General features: G+C 44.2%; 1 protein-coding gene across 4 annotated transcripts in view; it reads right to left on the reverse strand.

The window, feature by feature from the left end:
• Window positions 1–18,447, reverse strand: part of SORCS2 (sortilin related VPS10 domain containing receptor 2) — an 849,371-nt gene extending 830,924 nt beyond the window's left edge. For 2 of the 4 annotated variants that reach the window (XM_030564483.1, XM_030564482.1), the window contains exon 1: window positions 18,031–18,447. In XM_030564483.1, the coding sequence (XP_030420343.1) occupies window positions 18,031–18,405 (375 nt within the window). In that variant the 5' untranslated portion in view covers window positions 18,406–18,447. The remainder of the gene's footprint in view (window positions 1–18,030) is intronic. The other 2 variants (XM_030564485.1, XM_030564484.1) reach the window with 1 other exon arrangement.
• Between the last annotated feature and the right edge of the window lie 207 nt (window positions 18,448–18,654).

Consider the following 18,654-nt stretch of genomic DNA (forward strand, 5'->3'; position numbering starts at 1 on the left):
GTCTCCAATCATGACAGCTTCACATACATTTGCTGTCTGTTCTCTCTGCAGCTCACGTTTGCTTTTCAAAGTGTCACTCATTTTAATTATTGCAGATGTATTCTTATTCAATAGCTGCTCTGTGTCACAGCCTGTAAATCTTTAATTGCATGGGAAAACAGATTTGTTACCAATACATTGCAACAAAAAGTAATGAGGAATGCTTTGCAAAAAGTCATATCAGTATGAGGCCTCAGCCGGAGTACAGTGTCCAATTCTGGGCATCACACTTCAGCCTGGTCTACACTACGCGTTTATACCGAATTTAGCAGCATTAAACCGATTTAACCCTGCACCCGTCCAAACAACGAAGCCCTTTATATCGATATAAAGGGCTCTTAAAACCGATTTCTGTACTCCTCCCCGACGAGAGGAGTAGCGCTCAAATCGGTATTGCCATGTTGGATTAGGGTTAGTGTGGCCGCAATTCGATGGTATTGCCCTCCGGGAGCTATCCCACAGTGCACCATTTTGACCGCTCTGGACAGCAATCTGGAGTCGGATGCACTGGCCAGGTAGACAGGAAAACCCCTGCGAACTTTTGAATTTCACTTCCTGTTCGCCCAGCGTGGAGAGATCATCAGCACAGGTGACCACGCAGAGCTCATCAGGTAACAATGCAGTCTCCTGAGAATCGAAAAAGAGCTGCAGCATGGACTGCACGGGAGGGACTGGATCTGATCGCTGTATGGGGAGAGGATTCCGTGCTAACAGAACTCCGTTTCAAAGGACGAAATGAAAAAACATTTGAAAAAATTTCCAAGGCCATGATGCAGAGAGGCCACACCAGGGACTCAGTACAGTGCCGTGTGAAAGTTAAGGAGCTCAGATAAGCCTACTAGAAAACCAAAGAAGCAAAAACGGAAAGTTCGGGGCAGGGCCGAAAACATGCCGCTTCTATGCTGAGCTGCCTGCAATTCTAGGGGGTCCACCACCACTACTCCACCCCTGTCCATGGATTCCGAGGTGGGAGTGGTAATCGCAGCCATGGCTGAGGATTCTGCGGATGGTGAAGATGAGGAGGAAGAGAAGGACAAGCTTGTAGAGAGCACACAGCACTCCGTTCTCCTGAACAGCCAGGAGCTTTTTCTCACCCTGACAGAATTATCCTCCCAGCCTTCCCAAGCAACTAGCCCAAACAATGAAGCCATGGAAGGGACCTCTGGTGAGTGTACCTTGTAAATATAAGACATGGTTTAAAAGCAAGCATTTTTTAATGATTAATTTGCCCTGAGGACTTGGAATAAATTCACAGCCAGTACAGTTACTGGAAAAGTCTGTTAACATGTCTGGTGATGGAGCAGAAATCCTCCAGGGATATCTCCGTGAAGCTCTCCTGGAGGTACTCCAAAAGCCTTTGCAGAAGGTTTCTGGGCAGCACTGCTTTATTCCGTCCTCCATGGTAGGACACTTGACCACGCCATGCATGTAGCAAGTAATCTGGTATCACTGCATGACAAAGCCTAGCTATGTATGGTCCCGGTGATTGCTGGCATTCAAGCAACATCCGTTCTTTATCTCGCTGTGTTATCCTCAGGAGAATGATATCGTTCATGGTAACCTGGCTGAAATTCAGGAATTTAATTAAGGGGACAGAGATGGCCATTCCTACTGGGCTGTTTGCCTGTGGTTTAAATGAAATCCTTCCCTGCAGGTAGCCAAGTGGGGCAGGGGGGGATTGGCGCTGAGCTTTTCCGCGTCTGGCTAGCAGTGATCTTCCCTGCTACCAGCCATGCGGTGGGGGGGAGGGGTGTTTAGCAGTGATCTTCCATGATACCAGCCACGGGGTGGTTTCTGCTGCTGCACGTTAACAGGAAAGAAGCAGCATTCAATGGGCTTTGCCTGCTATTTGGGAAAGGAGGGTGCTGGACAGATGAAGTCTGCAGAAGACGAAAGACAACGGCTTACCATGGCCACATGCAAGCCGAATTCTGCTGCCGGACCTGCGTCAGTGATCTGTAACACCAAAGCCGCAGGCACTCAATATTAAGATGCAAAATGTGATCTTGTAGTGAAAACACACGTGCTATGTAAGGTGAATAGTGTTGTTCACCGTGAAAGAGTATGACCATTGTTCTCTAAAAGATATCTTTTTAAATACTTCTCTCCCTTTTTTCCCTCCCTCATGCAGCTGCAAATTTTTCAAGCCTCCCTACTCTGTCCCGAAGGCTACCTCAGATAAAGTGGCAGAAAAAAAAGACGCGACAAGAAATGTTTCCGGAAATCATGGAAGTGACCCACAATGAAAGAGCTCATCTGAATGACTGGAAGGACATGGTAGCAAAGTACAGGAAAGATGCCAGTGACCGTGAGGACAGGAGGGACCAACGTGAGGACAGGAGGGACGCTCGAGATGAGAGGTAGTGGCAGGAAGATCAGTGGTGGCAGGATGCAACTCTGGGGCTGCTGCGTGATCAAACTGACATGCTCCGGCGTATGGTGGAGCTTCAGGAACGGCAGCAGGATCACAGAGGGCCACTGCAGCCCCTGTGTAACCACCCTCCCCCCTCACCATGTTCCTTAGCCTCCTCACTCACCAGCCGAGTAAGAACTCGTGGGGGGAGGCTCCATGCACCCACCCACTCCACCCCAGTGGACAGCCCAACCAAAAGGCTCTCATTATTATGAAATTTTTTTAGTGGCCTTTTCCTTCCCTACTATCCTCCTCCCAAATCCCACCCAGGCTACCTTGTCAGTTCTCCCCCTCTTTTTATAACTAAGTAATAAAGAATACATGATTTTTAAATGAGAGTGACCTTATTTCCTTAGAAAACAAGCTGTGATCAAAGGGGGGGTGGCTTACAGAGAATGAGTCAATCCAGGGGTGGGGGGTTTCATTAAGGAGAAACAAACACAACAGTCACACTGTACCCTGGCCAGTGATGAAACTGGTCTTCAAAGCTTCTCTAATGCGCACCGCTTCCTGGTGTGCTCTTCTAACCGTCCGGGTGTCTGGCTGTGCGTAATCAGCGGCCAGGTGACTTGCCTCAGCCTCCCACCCTGCCATAAAGGTCTCCCCCTTACTCTCACAGAGATTGTGGAGCACAGAGCAAGCAGCAATAACAATGGGGACATTGGTTTGGCTGAGGTCTGAGCGAGTCAGTAATGTGCACCAGCGCGCCTTTAAACGGCCAAATGCACATTCTACCACCATTCTGCACTTGCTCAGCCTGTAGTTGAACAGCTCCTGACTACTGTCCAGGCTGCCTGTGTATGGCTTCATGAGCCATGGCATCAAGGGGTAGGCTGGGTCCCCCAGGATAACTACAGGCATTTCAACATCCCCAACTGTTATTTTCTGGTCTGGGAAGTAATTCCGTTGCTGCAGCCGTTTAAACAGAGTAGCGTTCTTGAAGACGCGAGTGTCATGAACCCTTCCCGGCCATCCCACGTGGATGTTGGTGAAAGGTCCCTTGTGATCCACCAGTGCTTGCAGCACCATGGAAAAGTACCCCTGGCGGTTTATGTAGTGGGTGCCCTGGTGCTCTGGTGCCAAGATAGGGATGTGGGTTCCATCTATCGCCCCACCACAGTTAGGGAATCCCATTGCAGCAAAGCCATCCACTATGACCTGCACATTTCCCAGAGCCACAACCTTTCATAGCAGCAGCTTAGTGATTGCTTTGGCTACTTGCATCACAGCAGCCCCCACAGTAGATTTGCCCACTCCAAATTGATTCCCAACTGACCGATAGCTGTCTGGCGTTGCAAGCTGCCAGAGGGCTATTGCCACTCGCTTCTCAACTGTAAGGGCTGCTCTCATCTTGGTATTCTGGCGTTTCAGGGCAGGGGAAAGCAAGTCACAAAGTTCCATGAAAGTGCCCTTACGCATGCGAAAGTTTCGCAGCCACTGGGAATCGTTCCACACTTGCAACACTATGCGATCCCACCAGTCTGTGCTTGTTTCCCAGGCCCAAAATCGGCGTTGAATGGCTAGAACCTGCCCCGTTACCAGCAGGATCTCCAAAGCGCAGGGGCCCACAGTTTCACAGAATTCTGTGTCCATGTCCTCATCATCGCTCGGCCGTAGCCGCCGCCTCCTTGCCTGGCTTTGCAGGTGTCATAAACAGATAGTTAAGGGTTAATAGAACAGGAGTACTTCATTTCTCTTTTGCCTGTAAAGGGTTAACAAGTCCAGTGAGCCTGGCTGTCACCTGACCAGAGGACCAATCAGGGGACAGGATACTTTCAAATCTTGAGGGAGGGAAGTTTGTGTGTGTGCTGTTAGTTTTTGGTTGTTGTTCTCTCTGGGTTCTGAGAGGGACCAGACGTGCAACCAGGTTTCTCTCCAATCTCTCCGATACAGGCTCTTATAAGTTCAGAATAGTGAGTACTAGATAGATAAGGCGAGTTAGGCTTATGGTTGTTTTCTTTATTTGCAAATGTGTATTTGGCTGGAAGGAGATCAAATTTGTATTTTGCTGAAAGGATTTTAATTTGTACTTGTATACTTAGGCTGGGAGAGTATTCCCAGTATCTGTACCTGAAAGACCCTGTACTTATTCCATTTTAAATTTAAAATGATAATTTTTACTGTTTTTCCCTCTTTTTAATTAAAAGCTTTTCTTGTTTAAGAACCTGATTTTTTTTTTATTCTGGTGAGGCCCCAGGGGATTAGTGGGATTCACCAGGGAATTGGTGGGGAGAAAGGAGGGAAGGGGGGGGAGAGAAAGGTTAATTTTCTCTCTGTATTAGGATTACTTTCTCTCTCAGGGTGAGTCTGGGAGGGGGAGAGAGAAGGAGGGGGGAAGGTGAATTTTCCTCTCTGTTTTTAGATTCAAGGAATTTGAATCACAGTAATCTTCCAGGGTAACCCAGGGAGGGGAAGTCTGGGAGAGGCAACGGTGAGGGAAAGGGTTTACTTTCCTTGTGTTAAGATCCAGAGGGACTGGGTCTTGGGGGTCCCCGGGCAAGGCTTTGGGGGGACCAGAGTGTACCAGGCACTGAAATTCCTAGTTGGTGGCAGTGCTACAAGTACTAAGCTGGTAATTGAGCTTAGAGGAATTCATGCTGGTGCCCCATCTTTTGGACGCTAAGGTTCAGAATGGGGAATTATACCATGACAGCAGGTCCTGGTTCAGCATTGACTGCATGAGAATGCGCGAGGTGTTTAAAACGTCCATGATTGCTGTCTTGAACTCAGCAGGGTCCATGCTTGCCGTGGAATGGCGTCTGCACAGTTCACCCAGGAAAAAAGGCGCGAAACGGTTGGCTGCTGCTGCTTTCACGGAGGGAGGGGTGAGGTTGTACCCAGAAGCACCAGCGGCAATGTTTTTTGCCCCATCAGGCACTGAGATCTCAACCCAGAATTCCAATGGGCGGGGGAGACTGCGGGAACTATGGGATAGCTATGGGATAGCTATCCACAGTGCAACACTCCTGAAATCAACGCTAGCCTCGGTACATGGACGCACACCACCGAATTAATGTGCTTAGTGTGGCCGCATGCACTCGACTTTATACAATCGGTTTTTAAAAAACGGTTTCTGTAAAATCGGAATAATCCCGTAGTGTAGACATACCCTTCAGCAAAAAGGTGAATGAATTGGAGAGAGTGCAGAAAAGAGCAACAGAAATGAAAAAAGGTTTAGAAAACCTGATCTATGAGGAATGATTAAGAAACTATTGAATCTTGAGAAAAGAAGACTAGAGGGGGGACCTGAGAACAGTCTTCAAATATGTTAAGGGCTGTTATAAAGAGGACTGTGATCAATTGTTCTTTGTGTCCACTGAAGGTAGGACACAAAGTAATAGCCTTAATCTGCAGCAAGGAAGATTTAGGTAAGATATTAGGAAAACCTGACTTATAAGGGTAGTTAAGCTCTGGAATACGCTTCTAAGAGAGGTGGTGGAATCTCAATCCTTGGAGGTTTTTAAGAACATGTTGGATAAATACCTGTCAGGGATGGTCTAGGTTATTTGATCCTGCCTCCACACAGGGGGATGAACTTGATGACTTCTGGGAGGTCCATTCCAGGCCTACATTTCTATGATTGAGTTATATGAATTATGAGTATCCACTAGTATTTGAACTAAATTCAGGTAACAAAATCCATAGTGATATCTGGGATTATAGCAAAATGCATAGTTTCCCACAGAGCCTCATTTGTGTATTAAACATAATATTTAAGAGTTTTTATTAAACTGGGGTGAATAAGGTTGGATGACTCTGTGGCACAGATACCACAGTGTGTGGGGTCGGGGGCGGGGGATATATAAATACTTAGATTAGGGTGGTATAGACAGAGAGATAGATTATACAACTGGATGACTGATAATGGGATATGGAGCTTTTCATTTGAAAAGTGATCAATCAAATCCACTCAGGGAGGTGATGACTGAAAGCTGTTCCCCTCCATGGTAAGGATGTCAAACATCCGACCCACAGGCCAGATTCAAACCACAGGATATGTTTATGTAGATTGCACTGAATCCCATCTTTCAATTTTTAAAAAAACATTTCTAGATCCTTGTGGCTTCAGAGGCAATCTTCCAAATGGGAGCCTCACAGAGCCAAGGCAGTGATGTCTTCTATCTGAGTCTACAGACAGCGTGAAACAAGGACTAAGAGGTATGAGCATAGCTCCAGTTGCTCCACTGTCTGCTTGCTTGCCAGGCAGTGGGAGCTCCAAAGAGAGCAGGATCAGATCTCAAGTCGCTTTGCCAGTGTTGACTCCCCTCCCCTACACAACCACTCAGACCAACCCAGGGGAGGAGAAGGAGAGTAGCTCAGAACCAACAGCCAGTTATGACTATAGAAGAAAATGCCCCAAATATCAGGACTGTCCCTATAAAATAGGGTCATCTGGTCACCCTAGCTGCAGGAATGCAGCTCCCTCTTTGAACCCATTGTACCTCCTGAAGATGAGGGATTCCCAATAAGAACTTGTGGGGGGTTTTTTGCTCCCTTTATGCTGCCTGAGCCAGAAAGAGGGGGCAGAACAGGGCAGAGAATCTGCCCCGACCTGTTTCTTGTAGCCCCTTGACTGAGTTGAAATCATGTATTTGGCCTGCAGGCTGGAAAAGTTGGGCACCACTATTTTAGAGCCCTACGAAAGTTTACCAGTTTCTCTAAAATAAGAGCTGCAACTTGGATAAACTCCCAACCTCTCTGCTGGGCAGTCCAGCCCAGGTGACAGGATTCCACCTAAGCACTCACACACAGCTGCCTGCTTTATTCTAACCATAAGGGATACAGAAATATACAAGAATCCTGATCAGGTGTTTCTCATTTAGTAATACTCCTGCTGTTCAGAGACTGAGAAGACAGAGGATGAGAGAAGTGATGTACACATGCAGATCCACAAACCAAAGAACAGCTGCCAGGTCTAATTTTAGGTTTCCAACCCTTGACAGTGTCTTTTAAAGTAGTCAGTGCACGCAGTCTGTATCTGGGATATAGGTGAATCCAAGGCACCATGTAGATCCACAAAAGGAACAAATTCAGAACACTTCTTGTCTACCACAGAGGGCCAACGCTAATATTTAATGAACGCTGCTCATTAGTTTTGTGTGAGAGACCCACAAATAACTCCGATCCTGCAAAAGGAACAACTGATAAGCACACTCCCAGGGAACCAGATACTGAAGAATATCTTATAGAGCTAGACACCTAGAAGATCTAGTGACAGCTGACAATCCCCTGGCGCAATCATGTTTGTGATAAAGAAACAAATACTTCTTCAAAACTGGTCACGCTGAACAAGGTGAAACACCGCCCCAAGCTGAAAGTGTATATTTCCTGCTAACCCTTTAACTTCACTCCCTTGAGCATCTGCCTTTCAGGAATGATGGTTGTTGGAGGCAAGTGTGGGTATGCATTAATCATAAACAGGCTACTCTCCAGTAGCCAAGAAAAACAACTCCTTTATGCAGTAGCTTAATGAGAGAGTCTAGGGAGATGGAAGTTTCACAAAGCCAGAGCTGAAGGATGGGACAGCTCAATTCTCAGTCATCATCACCATTATTTATTTGTATTACAGTAGCATGTAGAGCCCTAGTCGAGGATCAGGGCCCCATTGTACTAGCTGTTGTACTAACAGAAAAAGACAATCCCTTCTCCACGGCTCTTACGTTCTGGGGAGGGAGGACAACAACAACAGCATGTTTTTGCATGGACTAGCATTGCATACAATGTAGTTTGCCACCTGCCTAGCCTACACACATTAGCCCAAGGATGATACAAAACATGCGCACTGTCCCGCCACTGGGGACAGGGACACCTGTCTGCTTTCCAGCAACTGGAACTGGACTTCTACAGCATTGTCCATAGAGCTGGGAGGAAAATGGTTTTTCCATCCAGCAAAAATTTAAGATGTTTAAAAGAAAAAACCTTCTCATTCCAAATCAGGACAAAAAGTAAAAAAAAAACCTCAAAAAAATTTGGGAGCTGGAAATACATTTTTTTTATTCAGGTCAGTTGAAACATTTTGATAATTTTGACTCAACTTTCTGAAGTTTAAATTTAGTAGATATTGAAGCAGTCATTTTGACTCAAAAAAGGAACTTCTCATTTTCAAAATGTCAATACATCCCTGGTTTGACAATTTTGAAACTTGTTTTCCAATAATTTTTCAAATTGGGAATTTTGTTGAAATTTTGCAAACTGTTGCAAGTTTGATTAATTGACATTTTTGAGCCAAAACACACCCAAACAAACAGTACATTGAAAAACTCCTGCCCGGCTCCAATTGTCCATTTGGCACATGCTTAAAAAGGAAGACATAAGAGACACAGATCTCAGGGAAATGGACAGGGACATGTATAAACTGTTAATTTATTGATTCCATCTGAAAGAACAAAATATTAACAAACAATGTCATTTTAAACAATGCATAAAAATGAGCTTTAACCCTTTGGAATTTAAGTACTGGCCAAATTTATCAAAGTACTTTTAAATTCTCATTATGAAAAAAAAAATGAATCACAGTTTACTAACAATGACTTTTCTACAGTTTTATTTTTGGAGGACCCGGGATAATGAAGAAAGAGAAATTGGAGGAAATTCAGAAAAGATCTAGTCTCTCTCTGTCTGTGTTTATAATAATGCATCAGTCACCATGGTACATAGGTGCCATGATTAGAGAGCTGGCAAGTCTGTTTCAAGAAGGAAGATTTAAGTGAGTTTTACTTAATGAAACAATGACTAAAGGGAAAACATGATTACTGTTTAGAAGAATCTGAAGGATATGAAGACTAAGAAGGAAGTAAAATTATTCCAGGTGGTGTAATGGAGAACCTAGGAATAATGAGAAATAATAATGAAAAATAAGAAGAGAAAAAATTAGGCTGAATTTCCAAAAAAAAAAAAAAAGAGAGAGACACTGTCCTAACAGCAAGAACTCAGACTTATGAAAAAATCTGCCTACAGATGTGACAGAAGCCCAGTCACTTAAGGTATCGACTGAACTAAGCACTACAAGATCCACTTACGGGAACAAGCATGCATTAGTAGTAGGGTAAACTAAATGAACCTCATAGAATTTTTCCATCTCTGATTTCTAGGATTCTGCCATTTTAGTGCATTATGAAGTAGTTGCAAGAAAGCTAAAAATCGCCAAGGCTATAGAAAATCTAATCTATTTTAGATACGTATATGGCTCCCACTACTATAGTATCTGAGCACCTCACAATCTTTAATGCATTTATTGATCCTTGCAAGAATCGCAGGAAGTAGGAAAGTACCATTATCCCCATTTTACTGGCTCTCCCAAGGTCACATAGGTAGCCTGTAGTGAAGCAGGGAACTGAACTGAGTCTCAGGCTGTCCTAAACACTGGACCATACCTCTTACTCCTTGTTAATGTCCTTCAGAATTCTGATTAACTTTCACCAGGTGAACTTGCAGTCACTGGCCCCAATCCTTAATACTGTTAAACAGATAAAGAACTTCGCTCATGTAAGTGCTTATGTTGAAATTACTGGAGCTACAGCTGTTAGTACCATTACAGTGTGCTTAAGTGTCTGCGCGATCATGGCCAAAGTCTTTCCACTGCCCTCCATGCACTGCTGAATCAGTCAAAGACACACACTACTGCCAAAAACAGTATAGCATATATGTAAAATATTGTTTCTAGCTACAGCTATTATTAAAATTTGTATAGACATTATCAAAATACAACATCATTCTAATAATAAACTCATCAGTAACAAACGCATCTATTTAGGAAAAATTTTTCAAATGAGTTTGCAACACGTGTCAACGTGTTTCCATATCGATGTGTAAAAGGGGGATCCGTTTGTGCAAATGCTAGGTGTACCGTACACAATCTCTATGCACCAATGCCTACTGCACATAGAAGTCTCATTTCTTCTACCCAGTGGGTATATAAAGTATTAAATTGTAGATTGTAAGATTGCTCTTTGCGGCAGGAAGCATCTTTCTGTCTATATTTGCACAGTGCCTAGCCCAATGGAGTCTTGTTCCATGACTGGAGCTCCTAGGTGCTACCCAATGCGAATAAAAGAATAAGAACTGAGGAACCAGTTGGATCACTTAACAGTTCATTCTAGACATTTTGGTTATTTAAAGGTGTCAATTTTTTATAAAGAAGGTTCTGATATGTCATGGTATCAGCCAGACTCCACTGAAACACGCTTCCAACTTGTTTTTTGTTTGTAGAAATGAAGTTTTATTTGAAGTTGCAACAAGGACTCTACTTACGTTATATGACATATTCTTTCTTTATATTAATGCTAATCTAATTGGCCTTAATTGACAGAGTGATAGAAACACTATTTGGGAATACACTAGGGGCTCAGACGTCTAATGATACAAAGTTTTCCTCGGTGTGAAGAAGTATCACTGCCTATCTCCTGGCCTTCCCAATATAAATATGTCCAGTGAACGTAAACACACTGAAAGTGCCTATTCAGAAGGGACAGTCCCTGTTCTTCAGTAAAATAATCATCATTTTCCCCACTTCTTCCTTCCAAAAGATTCTCCTACTCACTGAATATCAGTAGTGTTAAAAGTTTTCTCATTTCTCTCCCCAAACGTCTCTATTTATAGGTGTCTAATATTGTCAATTCTGTGAAGGGTAGTGTCTGAAATTTCCACTTCAGGATATATTCCTGATGCCAAAAGCATAAATACATCTCTAATGAGATATTATAAATCCTGGTTTGGTTTATCCACGCACACACTGTGTGTCTGCGGTATTAGAGATATTACTGTTTTGTATATTATCTCTTTATTATTAGTTGCTACATTTCTTTTACCTCCATTTTCATTTCCCCCTACTTTCCTCCAAACACCTTGCCTCTGGCCATAGCAGTAGGGAGGTACTTCTTTACATTCTGCTCCTCTCCTTGATGAATCAGGTTACTCTGAAATCTAATACACCCTTCACAAACACACATACACATACACACAAAAGGGTTAGCGCACACATTTAATGATGAACTTATGGGTCAATTTCAGGAGTCTGCTTGAGAGGTGCTGGGGCTGGGTGGGTTGTCAGTGTCTACAGAGGTGCTGCCCCCTACCTTCACTTGATAGAATTGTTGAGATACAGAGAAATTACAAAAGAAAGAAAAAATGGTAAAATGGAGGGCAAAAAATTACCAACTACAAAGTTTATGTTTTGTTTTATCATTAGATTAAACTCAGAATATAATTCAGCCAGTAAAGAAATCACTGAGAAGCTCAGTGCTTTTGGTGTAAGATTCTGCAAGTCCCTTCAGAATAACTTTGTTTAAATTTTCACCAACACCTCAAAGAATCTTTTTAAAAAAAAATCTTCCCTGTGAGGAACTTGCCTTGGTGTCTGCAATACATCTGTCATTTATTAAGTCCAGGAAGTTAGGATTTTTGACTATGTTCTCTTTTTTGTCCCATAAGTAATAATCTGGCCCTCTTGATAAAGAGAACCAAAAATCACCAAGATGGAGTGCTGTTTAGTTTGGATAAATAGTTACATTCACAGTTACAGATATTGCTACAGGAATATTAAAGTCAATCTTCTTTATGGATTCCAACAGTGCAATTTATTGCAAATTGAACAAAACAGAAAACCAATTAGATAAAATATCTGCCAAAAGAATACATTTAGTGGTCACTGGATTGTATAAATCATATGTGGTGAAACTGCATCGCAAAAGGTAACATTTTTAAATTAAGCAAAATACTTTATCAAACAATGATAACTGGATTAACTGGGCTGTTAAAGTACATAAATTTCTATGTACAGTAACTACTGTATATATACACAGCAGATCTTTCTTTCTTTGATAAACTACTAAATACTGGATCTTTTTAAAGGTATATAAAAGCATTTACTGTATCCCTGTGCTACACATTTATGAGGGCTACACAGGACCAAGACACCAACCTACTGGGCAAATGAGTGACTGCACAGACTTAATATTGTCAAGCAAACAAAAAAGGAAGTACAGACACTGTGAAACTGAAGACTTAAGAACTAGTTGGCTGAAGTCCTGTTCACAACACTTTAGCAGTCTGCACAGAGTATCCAATGAATCAAGATCAAATCTGAATATGAGATTCATTCTTCAAGTATTTCTCTTAATTTTGATTTTTTTAAAAACACAAGTGAACACTAAGGTCAAATAGATATTCCCTATGGGAGTCAGTAAGAGTCCAATACTGTGAAGAAACTGTTTACTTTGTAATCACAGAACACTGAATGGCTTTAAATTCTCTACTTCTAAAGAATAATTGTTTGTTTAAAGCTTTTCACTAATAAATTATATTCCCTGAACTGGATATGAATACTGTATCCCTAGTAAACTTTAAAAGCTGCATATTAAATTTAGCACAGCATAAAGATGATTTGTACAGATGGCAAACTGTAAATATTGTAAAATACACCCTGATAGAAAAAGTATTGTTACTTTATCAGATAAGTGACTACCAATCAATAACTCTTGTGGATGTTAATGGCACATTGTGCAACCCAGCAGTCAAGCCTCCAGTTTATGATTTTTTAGGACAGGTTAGTAACTTAGTTCCACTTGCAAGAACTTTTGTTTGGAAGTAGAAGTGCAAGACAGATCTTGCACTTTCAAAGCAACAGGGAAAGGGGAAGTGCAAACATTGACTGTAGGAATGAACTAACCAGCTAAGCTATTGACATTAAAAGTACCAGCTTTGCAAGGCTTGCATCCCCAACGTTTCTGATTAGACAGACTACTGTCAGAAAAGGTCAGGAACAAGCTTGCTGTTTATGGAATTTATAAATAATTAATTCATCAGAATACAAAACAAAGTAATGAGGACACAAAACAGGAAGCAATTTACACAGCTCCCTATATTAACAGAAGGAGGAAGTGTTCAGTGATCTTCCTAGCTATTCAAACTCACTTTACAACCATTCCAACTCTAAAGGCCCCTCTGCTATCAAATCTAACATTTCCTTAATTCTGAAAAATAACTACACTAAGAAAGGATAACAGAAGTACACAGCAGAGTTCTAAATCAAAGAAAAGAGGGGGTAAAGGACACATTTAATTTATGGCCTCCTCATGCAACTACAAATTAAGCACTTCCTTTGAAGCACAGTAGGATTTACAGGATGATCACAGAGCTTTTTAAAATTTATTTACATCAAGCAGTCTAAGCCCTTTCCAACTTTGTTTATTTGTTCTTGATCCACACATGAGTGTTCCATCGCAGCACATTCAATGAACTACTCATGCTGGTGAACAACCTTCTGAGAAACAGCTGCCCACTCACCATTTATGATTATTTGTCTCTCTGTCAGGGAGCTCAAGGGAATAATCCTACTGTGTGTTTCTCCTTTATTTATTTTACAAGGTAAGGTGTTTAACAGGATATGGTTGTCTAAAGCTCACTGCTGTCAAACTTTCAACCACCGCTCCTGTAAAGTGCGAGAGAAGTAGTTTAGTGCCTGAGCCTACAAAGCACTGAGTGCCTCCAAAGAAGTTCCCACCATCCTCAGGCATAGATACAGGAACAAGGGGTGCAGGGAGTGCTGTCACACCCTCTTGCTTGAAGTATTAATAACAAGGTCTCCTCCTTCAGCACCCCTTGTATAAAAATTGTTCAGGCACCATTGTCCTCAGGTTACGTCCACATTGCAGCTGAGAGGTGTGATTCCCAGTGCAGGTAGACAGACCCACACAAGCTCTGCTGGAACTAGCATGCTAAAAATAGCAGCATGGGTGGCAGCTCATGCTAGCCACCCGAATCCAAGCCTGCCTCACTCTCTGCATCTGAGTTTGGGTGGCTAGCCCGAGCCACCACCTGTGCCGCAACCTCCACACTGCTATTTTTATGGTGGTAATTCAAGTAAAGCTAGCATGAGTCTATGAGAACTGAAAAATGACACTTCACAGCTGCAGTGTAGACATACCCTCAGTGGCATCTGAAAATGCTCTGCACCTCACAAGGAGGCACTCAAGGCCTCATCTAAAGTCCATTGTTACCAATGGGAATCTTTCCATTGATTTCAGTGGGCTTTGGATCAAGCCCTCAGTAGTTTCTGGCTCCATCCTTCTCTACTGAGGTCGAGGGGAGTTATGACATTATAACAATGGTGACGGATAAGGCACAAGGTTGGTAACCATTTCTATTAATTTCTTCACTTAGATTATTGTTCCTTGCTCCAAATACTTATCAGAAGTTAATCAGAAGCTCCTCCTGCTTTCTAACATGGATATAGAGCCTGAACCAGAGCTCAATGAAGTCTCCCACAGACTTCAGTGGATTGTAAATCAGGTCCTTGGTTAAATTCAATAGGGTTTTTTGTTGCCTAAGGTATTTAAACTCACAACAGAGTGAAGAACAGTGACATTTGCTTGTATCATTTTCATCTCATCCTTACTGCATGAACTAGTCTGTCTGAGAAAAGTGGAAGAAGTGTGTCTAGTTCTTTGCAATCCTCGGATCAGTTTTTGTAGCAGCTTTTGGTTCCTCGTTATTTTATCAACTCATATTCTACAACAAAACCAACCAAACATGTTAGCAGACAAGTCTAATGAATCAGGGGGATGAAAATTCCTGCCACCTACCTATTTTTTAAAAGCATGCTAAGCAAAGGACCTAGGTGCTCAGGTGTCTGGTAATGGGATATAGAGCCTTTCACCTCCGGGTCATTGGTCCAGCCCACTGTGGGACAGTCCAGCTGATAGCGGGCATGCAGAAAGGCATGATTTTAAAATAGCACAGCACAACTAAACCTTTTTGTCACTGAATTAGTAAATACAGTAGAGAACATCTATTTGCACTAATGATGTGGAGTCCTGCCACACATTAATAAATGTAGTAAACTAATAAGTGCACAAACAATAAAAGTATAAGATAATGCATCAACTGTATTCCATTCTGACAGTGTAATTTATTTTTACTGCTGAGGAAACTACTTCATCATATACTCGTACACACATTGTAGAATATCATGAAAAAATAATGAAATCTTAGCAATACAAGCTAGCACTGCAGCATCTGCTATTAAATCTTTGCAGAGAGATGGGGAGAGACCACTAATTATAAGTGCGGATTATAGTGTGTGGATTAGCAAGGTATTTGTTTTAGAGCACAGAGTACTTTGCAAGAAAGCTCTTAAATTTTTTGTACCCAAAAATCTGAACTCGAGCCAACTTTTTTAATAGTGATCTCTTCAAGAAAGAAAAATAGCCCTAACAGCCTGCAAGCACTGCCCATGAAAAGAAATGGCATTATTCTGAAAGCAGAAACAGGGAAAGGATCAATCTAGAGAAATAGAAGCTGCTGATGATTTGCAATACTTTCTATGGAAAGAAAATGGCTATCAGTGCACACTTCCCTCCTAAGTAAATCAGAAACTGGGTGTCAAGCGTTGTGATGCTGACTCCAACTCTGACACATGAAAATACCAGATTATATAATAAGCATTAACACAAGCACCCAGCCTTCTCACTGGACAGCTCTTGTTCTTGTGTGACCCACTAGCAGAGCTGGCACAAAGTGGATTTGACAACCCAAAGGGGAAGATGTTAATCCATACATTTATGGAAAATACAACACATGCTTTCTGAACTGTGTCAAGTTTAAACGAACACTATGCATAATTTGCAGAGCTCAAGTTCAAACAAAGGCCACGATCTCAGCTGATCTACAATAAAATAAAGCCGAGATTTTCCAGAAATACGAAAATCTTGAGGAGAAAATCATGCTAGATTTTTCATAACAAGATTTCACTGCCTATGTGGTTATATAGACATTACACAACGCCTGGTGCTGTGTAATATTTACCTATGTTACACAGTGTTATGAAATAATTTCTTAGTGCAGGATAAATTCAGAAACAGCAAATCCCAGAAAACTTCTGTACAAATATATACCCATTATCTGTGGATATAAAGGAAATAAAGACAAGATTGAATATTAGCTAAAAACAGATAATGGGCTAAATCAATGGAATTACCCCAGCAGAGAAGTTGGCCTCGTATAATTAGTTAATTTAAATATTATAAAGTCACTCACTGCTTTAACTCTGACAAAGTTCTGAAACTTGGTGTACATACAAAAAAGCATCAGTGTCAGCAAGATATCTGTATAAAACGTCAATCAGTACATAAGAAGCCAGCTTGTTAAAAGATTCAAAAAGGGGCAAGTATAATGGATATATTAAAATAAAGTTTCATCATTCGTTTACACCATAGGACAGAATGGGTCCCCTGGGTTTCTGAGCTGAGAGATCAAGACACCTGACTCCATAAACTCTACCCACTTTGACCAAATCAAACAGCGGAGCCTTCATTTGTGTGCTACTTGCACAGGTGAGACCAGACCAGGGTCAGCTGCTGCATTGAGCAATAGGGCTGTTTTCAGCGGCGAGAGAGGAGGCTTTGGGGTTGACCAAAAATAAAGCGTAACTTTGAAATGACACAGAATAACAGGGGTGAGGGTCATGGTGAGGCTGGAAAGCTCAGTGGGTGCGTACGCGCTAGATCGAAGTGTTCAAGCTGGAGCATCCCCACCACTCGTGCCCTTTCCCCTGCGCGTTAGCAGACCCAGGAACGAAGCTCAAACTAAGACCAATGACCTGGCGCTACTGCGCCTCTTCCGACTCCATTTCGCCGCGTGAGAACAATTTACAACCAAGTGCCTCCGCTGAGTTTGTTCACCCTCTCGGGCCTTTTAGCAAACGCCTCGCCCACAGGCCAGGGATTCGAAGCAGGCGATTGAGCTGAGGTGAATCGATTGAGCCTCGACAATTTAATCTGGCACTTTTATGAAAGGCTGAGGGTGGGGGGGAGATAATGCTCTGGCCGCAGCTCTCCCTCTGCGTCTCCTTCCCCACCACACTGGGTGGGTGTGACCAGCCACCAGGCGTCTCCTGGAGCTGCCGACAGCCGCCCGAGGATAAGAGACTGAAACAACTTTCCATCCCTCGGGCCCGATCCTCCCCACAAGTCATTCCCAACCTGCCCCTTCGCCCCAGCGGCCAATGCAGCCCGAGCAGCGTCGCGGGCCAGAGGAGGCAGCCGCAGCCCGGGAGACCTGCTCCAGGTGCAGTCCCACCCCAAAGCCCCTCTCTCCATGTATGTGCGGGATGCATGCTGCAAACTTTCCAAACTTCCCGGGGAAGTCGCGCAACCGGGATAGGGCTTGCTGCTGCCGCTGCCCCCGGTCTGGTCTCTCTTCCTCCTGCCCCCCTACATCAGGGCGACCCCCTTTCCTCCCCGGCCAGAGTATCGACGTGGCCAAGGAGGAGGCTACTAGTTTCCGCCCGGGACCTGCCTGAGCCCCAGCCGGGGATGCACTTGTCACCCGCCGCCTCCAGCCTCGCACGCAAGGGCTGCGTTGCTGCCCCGACTCCAGAGTCCCAGACTCCCCGGCAAGGCTCCCCCGGGCAGCCGGGTGGGGAAGGGAACAGCTACCGTAATACAGCGCGGAGGGCTGGGGCCATCTAGTTACAGCGCAGGGGCGGCAGCTGCTGGGCTCTCCGCTGGGGGCTGCGATGCCTTTCACACACACACCCCCCCGGGCTGGATGGCTTTGCCTGGGGAGGGGCCCCTACTTACACTGCTGTTCTCGCCCGTCCAGTGCACCATCGCCTGGTTGTGCGACGCGTCCCCTTTGAGCACGAAGGAGGTGCTGATCAGAGAGACCTGCTCCCTGGCCGGGCGGGAGGAGGTGGAGGATGCTCTCCTGGAGCGACTCCCCGCAGCAGCCCCCAGCGCCCCAGCCTCCTCCCGGCCGCCGCCTCCGCCGCGGAACAGCAGCTCCCGCGGGTTCCTTCTTGCCCGGGTCACCCAGCTGGGGCTCTGGCCGCCCAACTGCTCCGAGGGGCGCGCAGCCCAGCAGGCACCGAGGAGGAGCAGCAGCAGCAGCGCCAGGCTAAGGGCTGTCCTGGGGACGGTCCCTGTTAGAGACACGGGTGGCCCCCTTTGCGCCATGCTCGTCTTCGGATGTGCTAGTGACAGGCTGGGATGTGAATGTGAGACAGATACACAGCCTCCGGAGGGGGAGGGAGGGGAGGAAGGCAGGGTTTGTAACCAAAGCGAGGGTTTACACTGGAAACAACGTGCTCGGGACTCCTCTCCCAGTGAAGGAGAGGCGCCGCCATCTGCTGGCTCCTCTCTGAAGCCCAAGGCGCAGGCAACCTCAGAGCCCAGCACAGCCGCACATAATGTACTGGGAAGGCT

Source organism: Gopherus evgoodei, chromosome 5 (genome assembly GCF_007399415.2).
Source record: "Gopherus evgoodei ecotype Sinaloan lineage chromosome 5, rGopEvg1_v1.p, whole genome shotgun sequence".
Lineage (NCBI taxonomy): Eukaryota > Metazoa > Chordata > Testudines > Testudinidae > Gopherus > Gopherus evgoodei.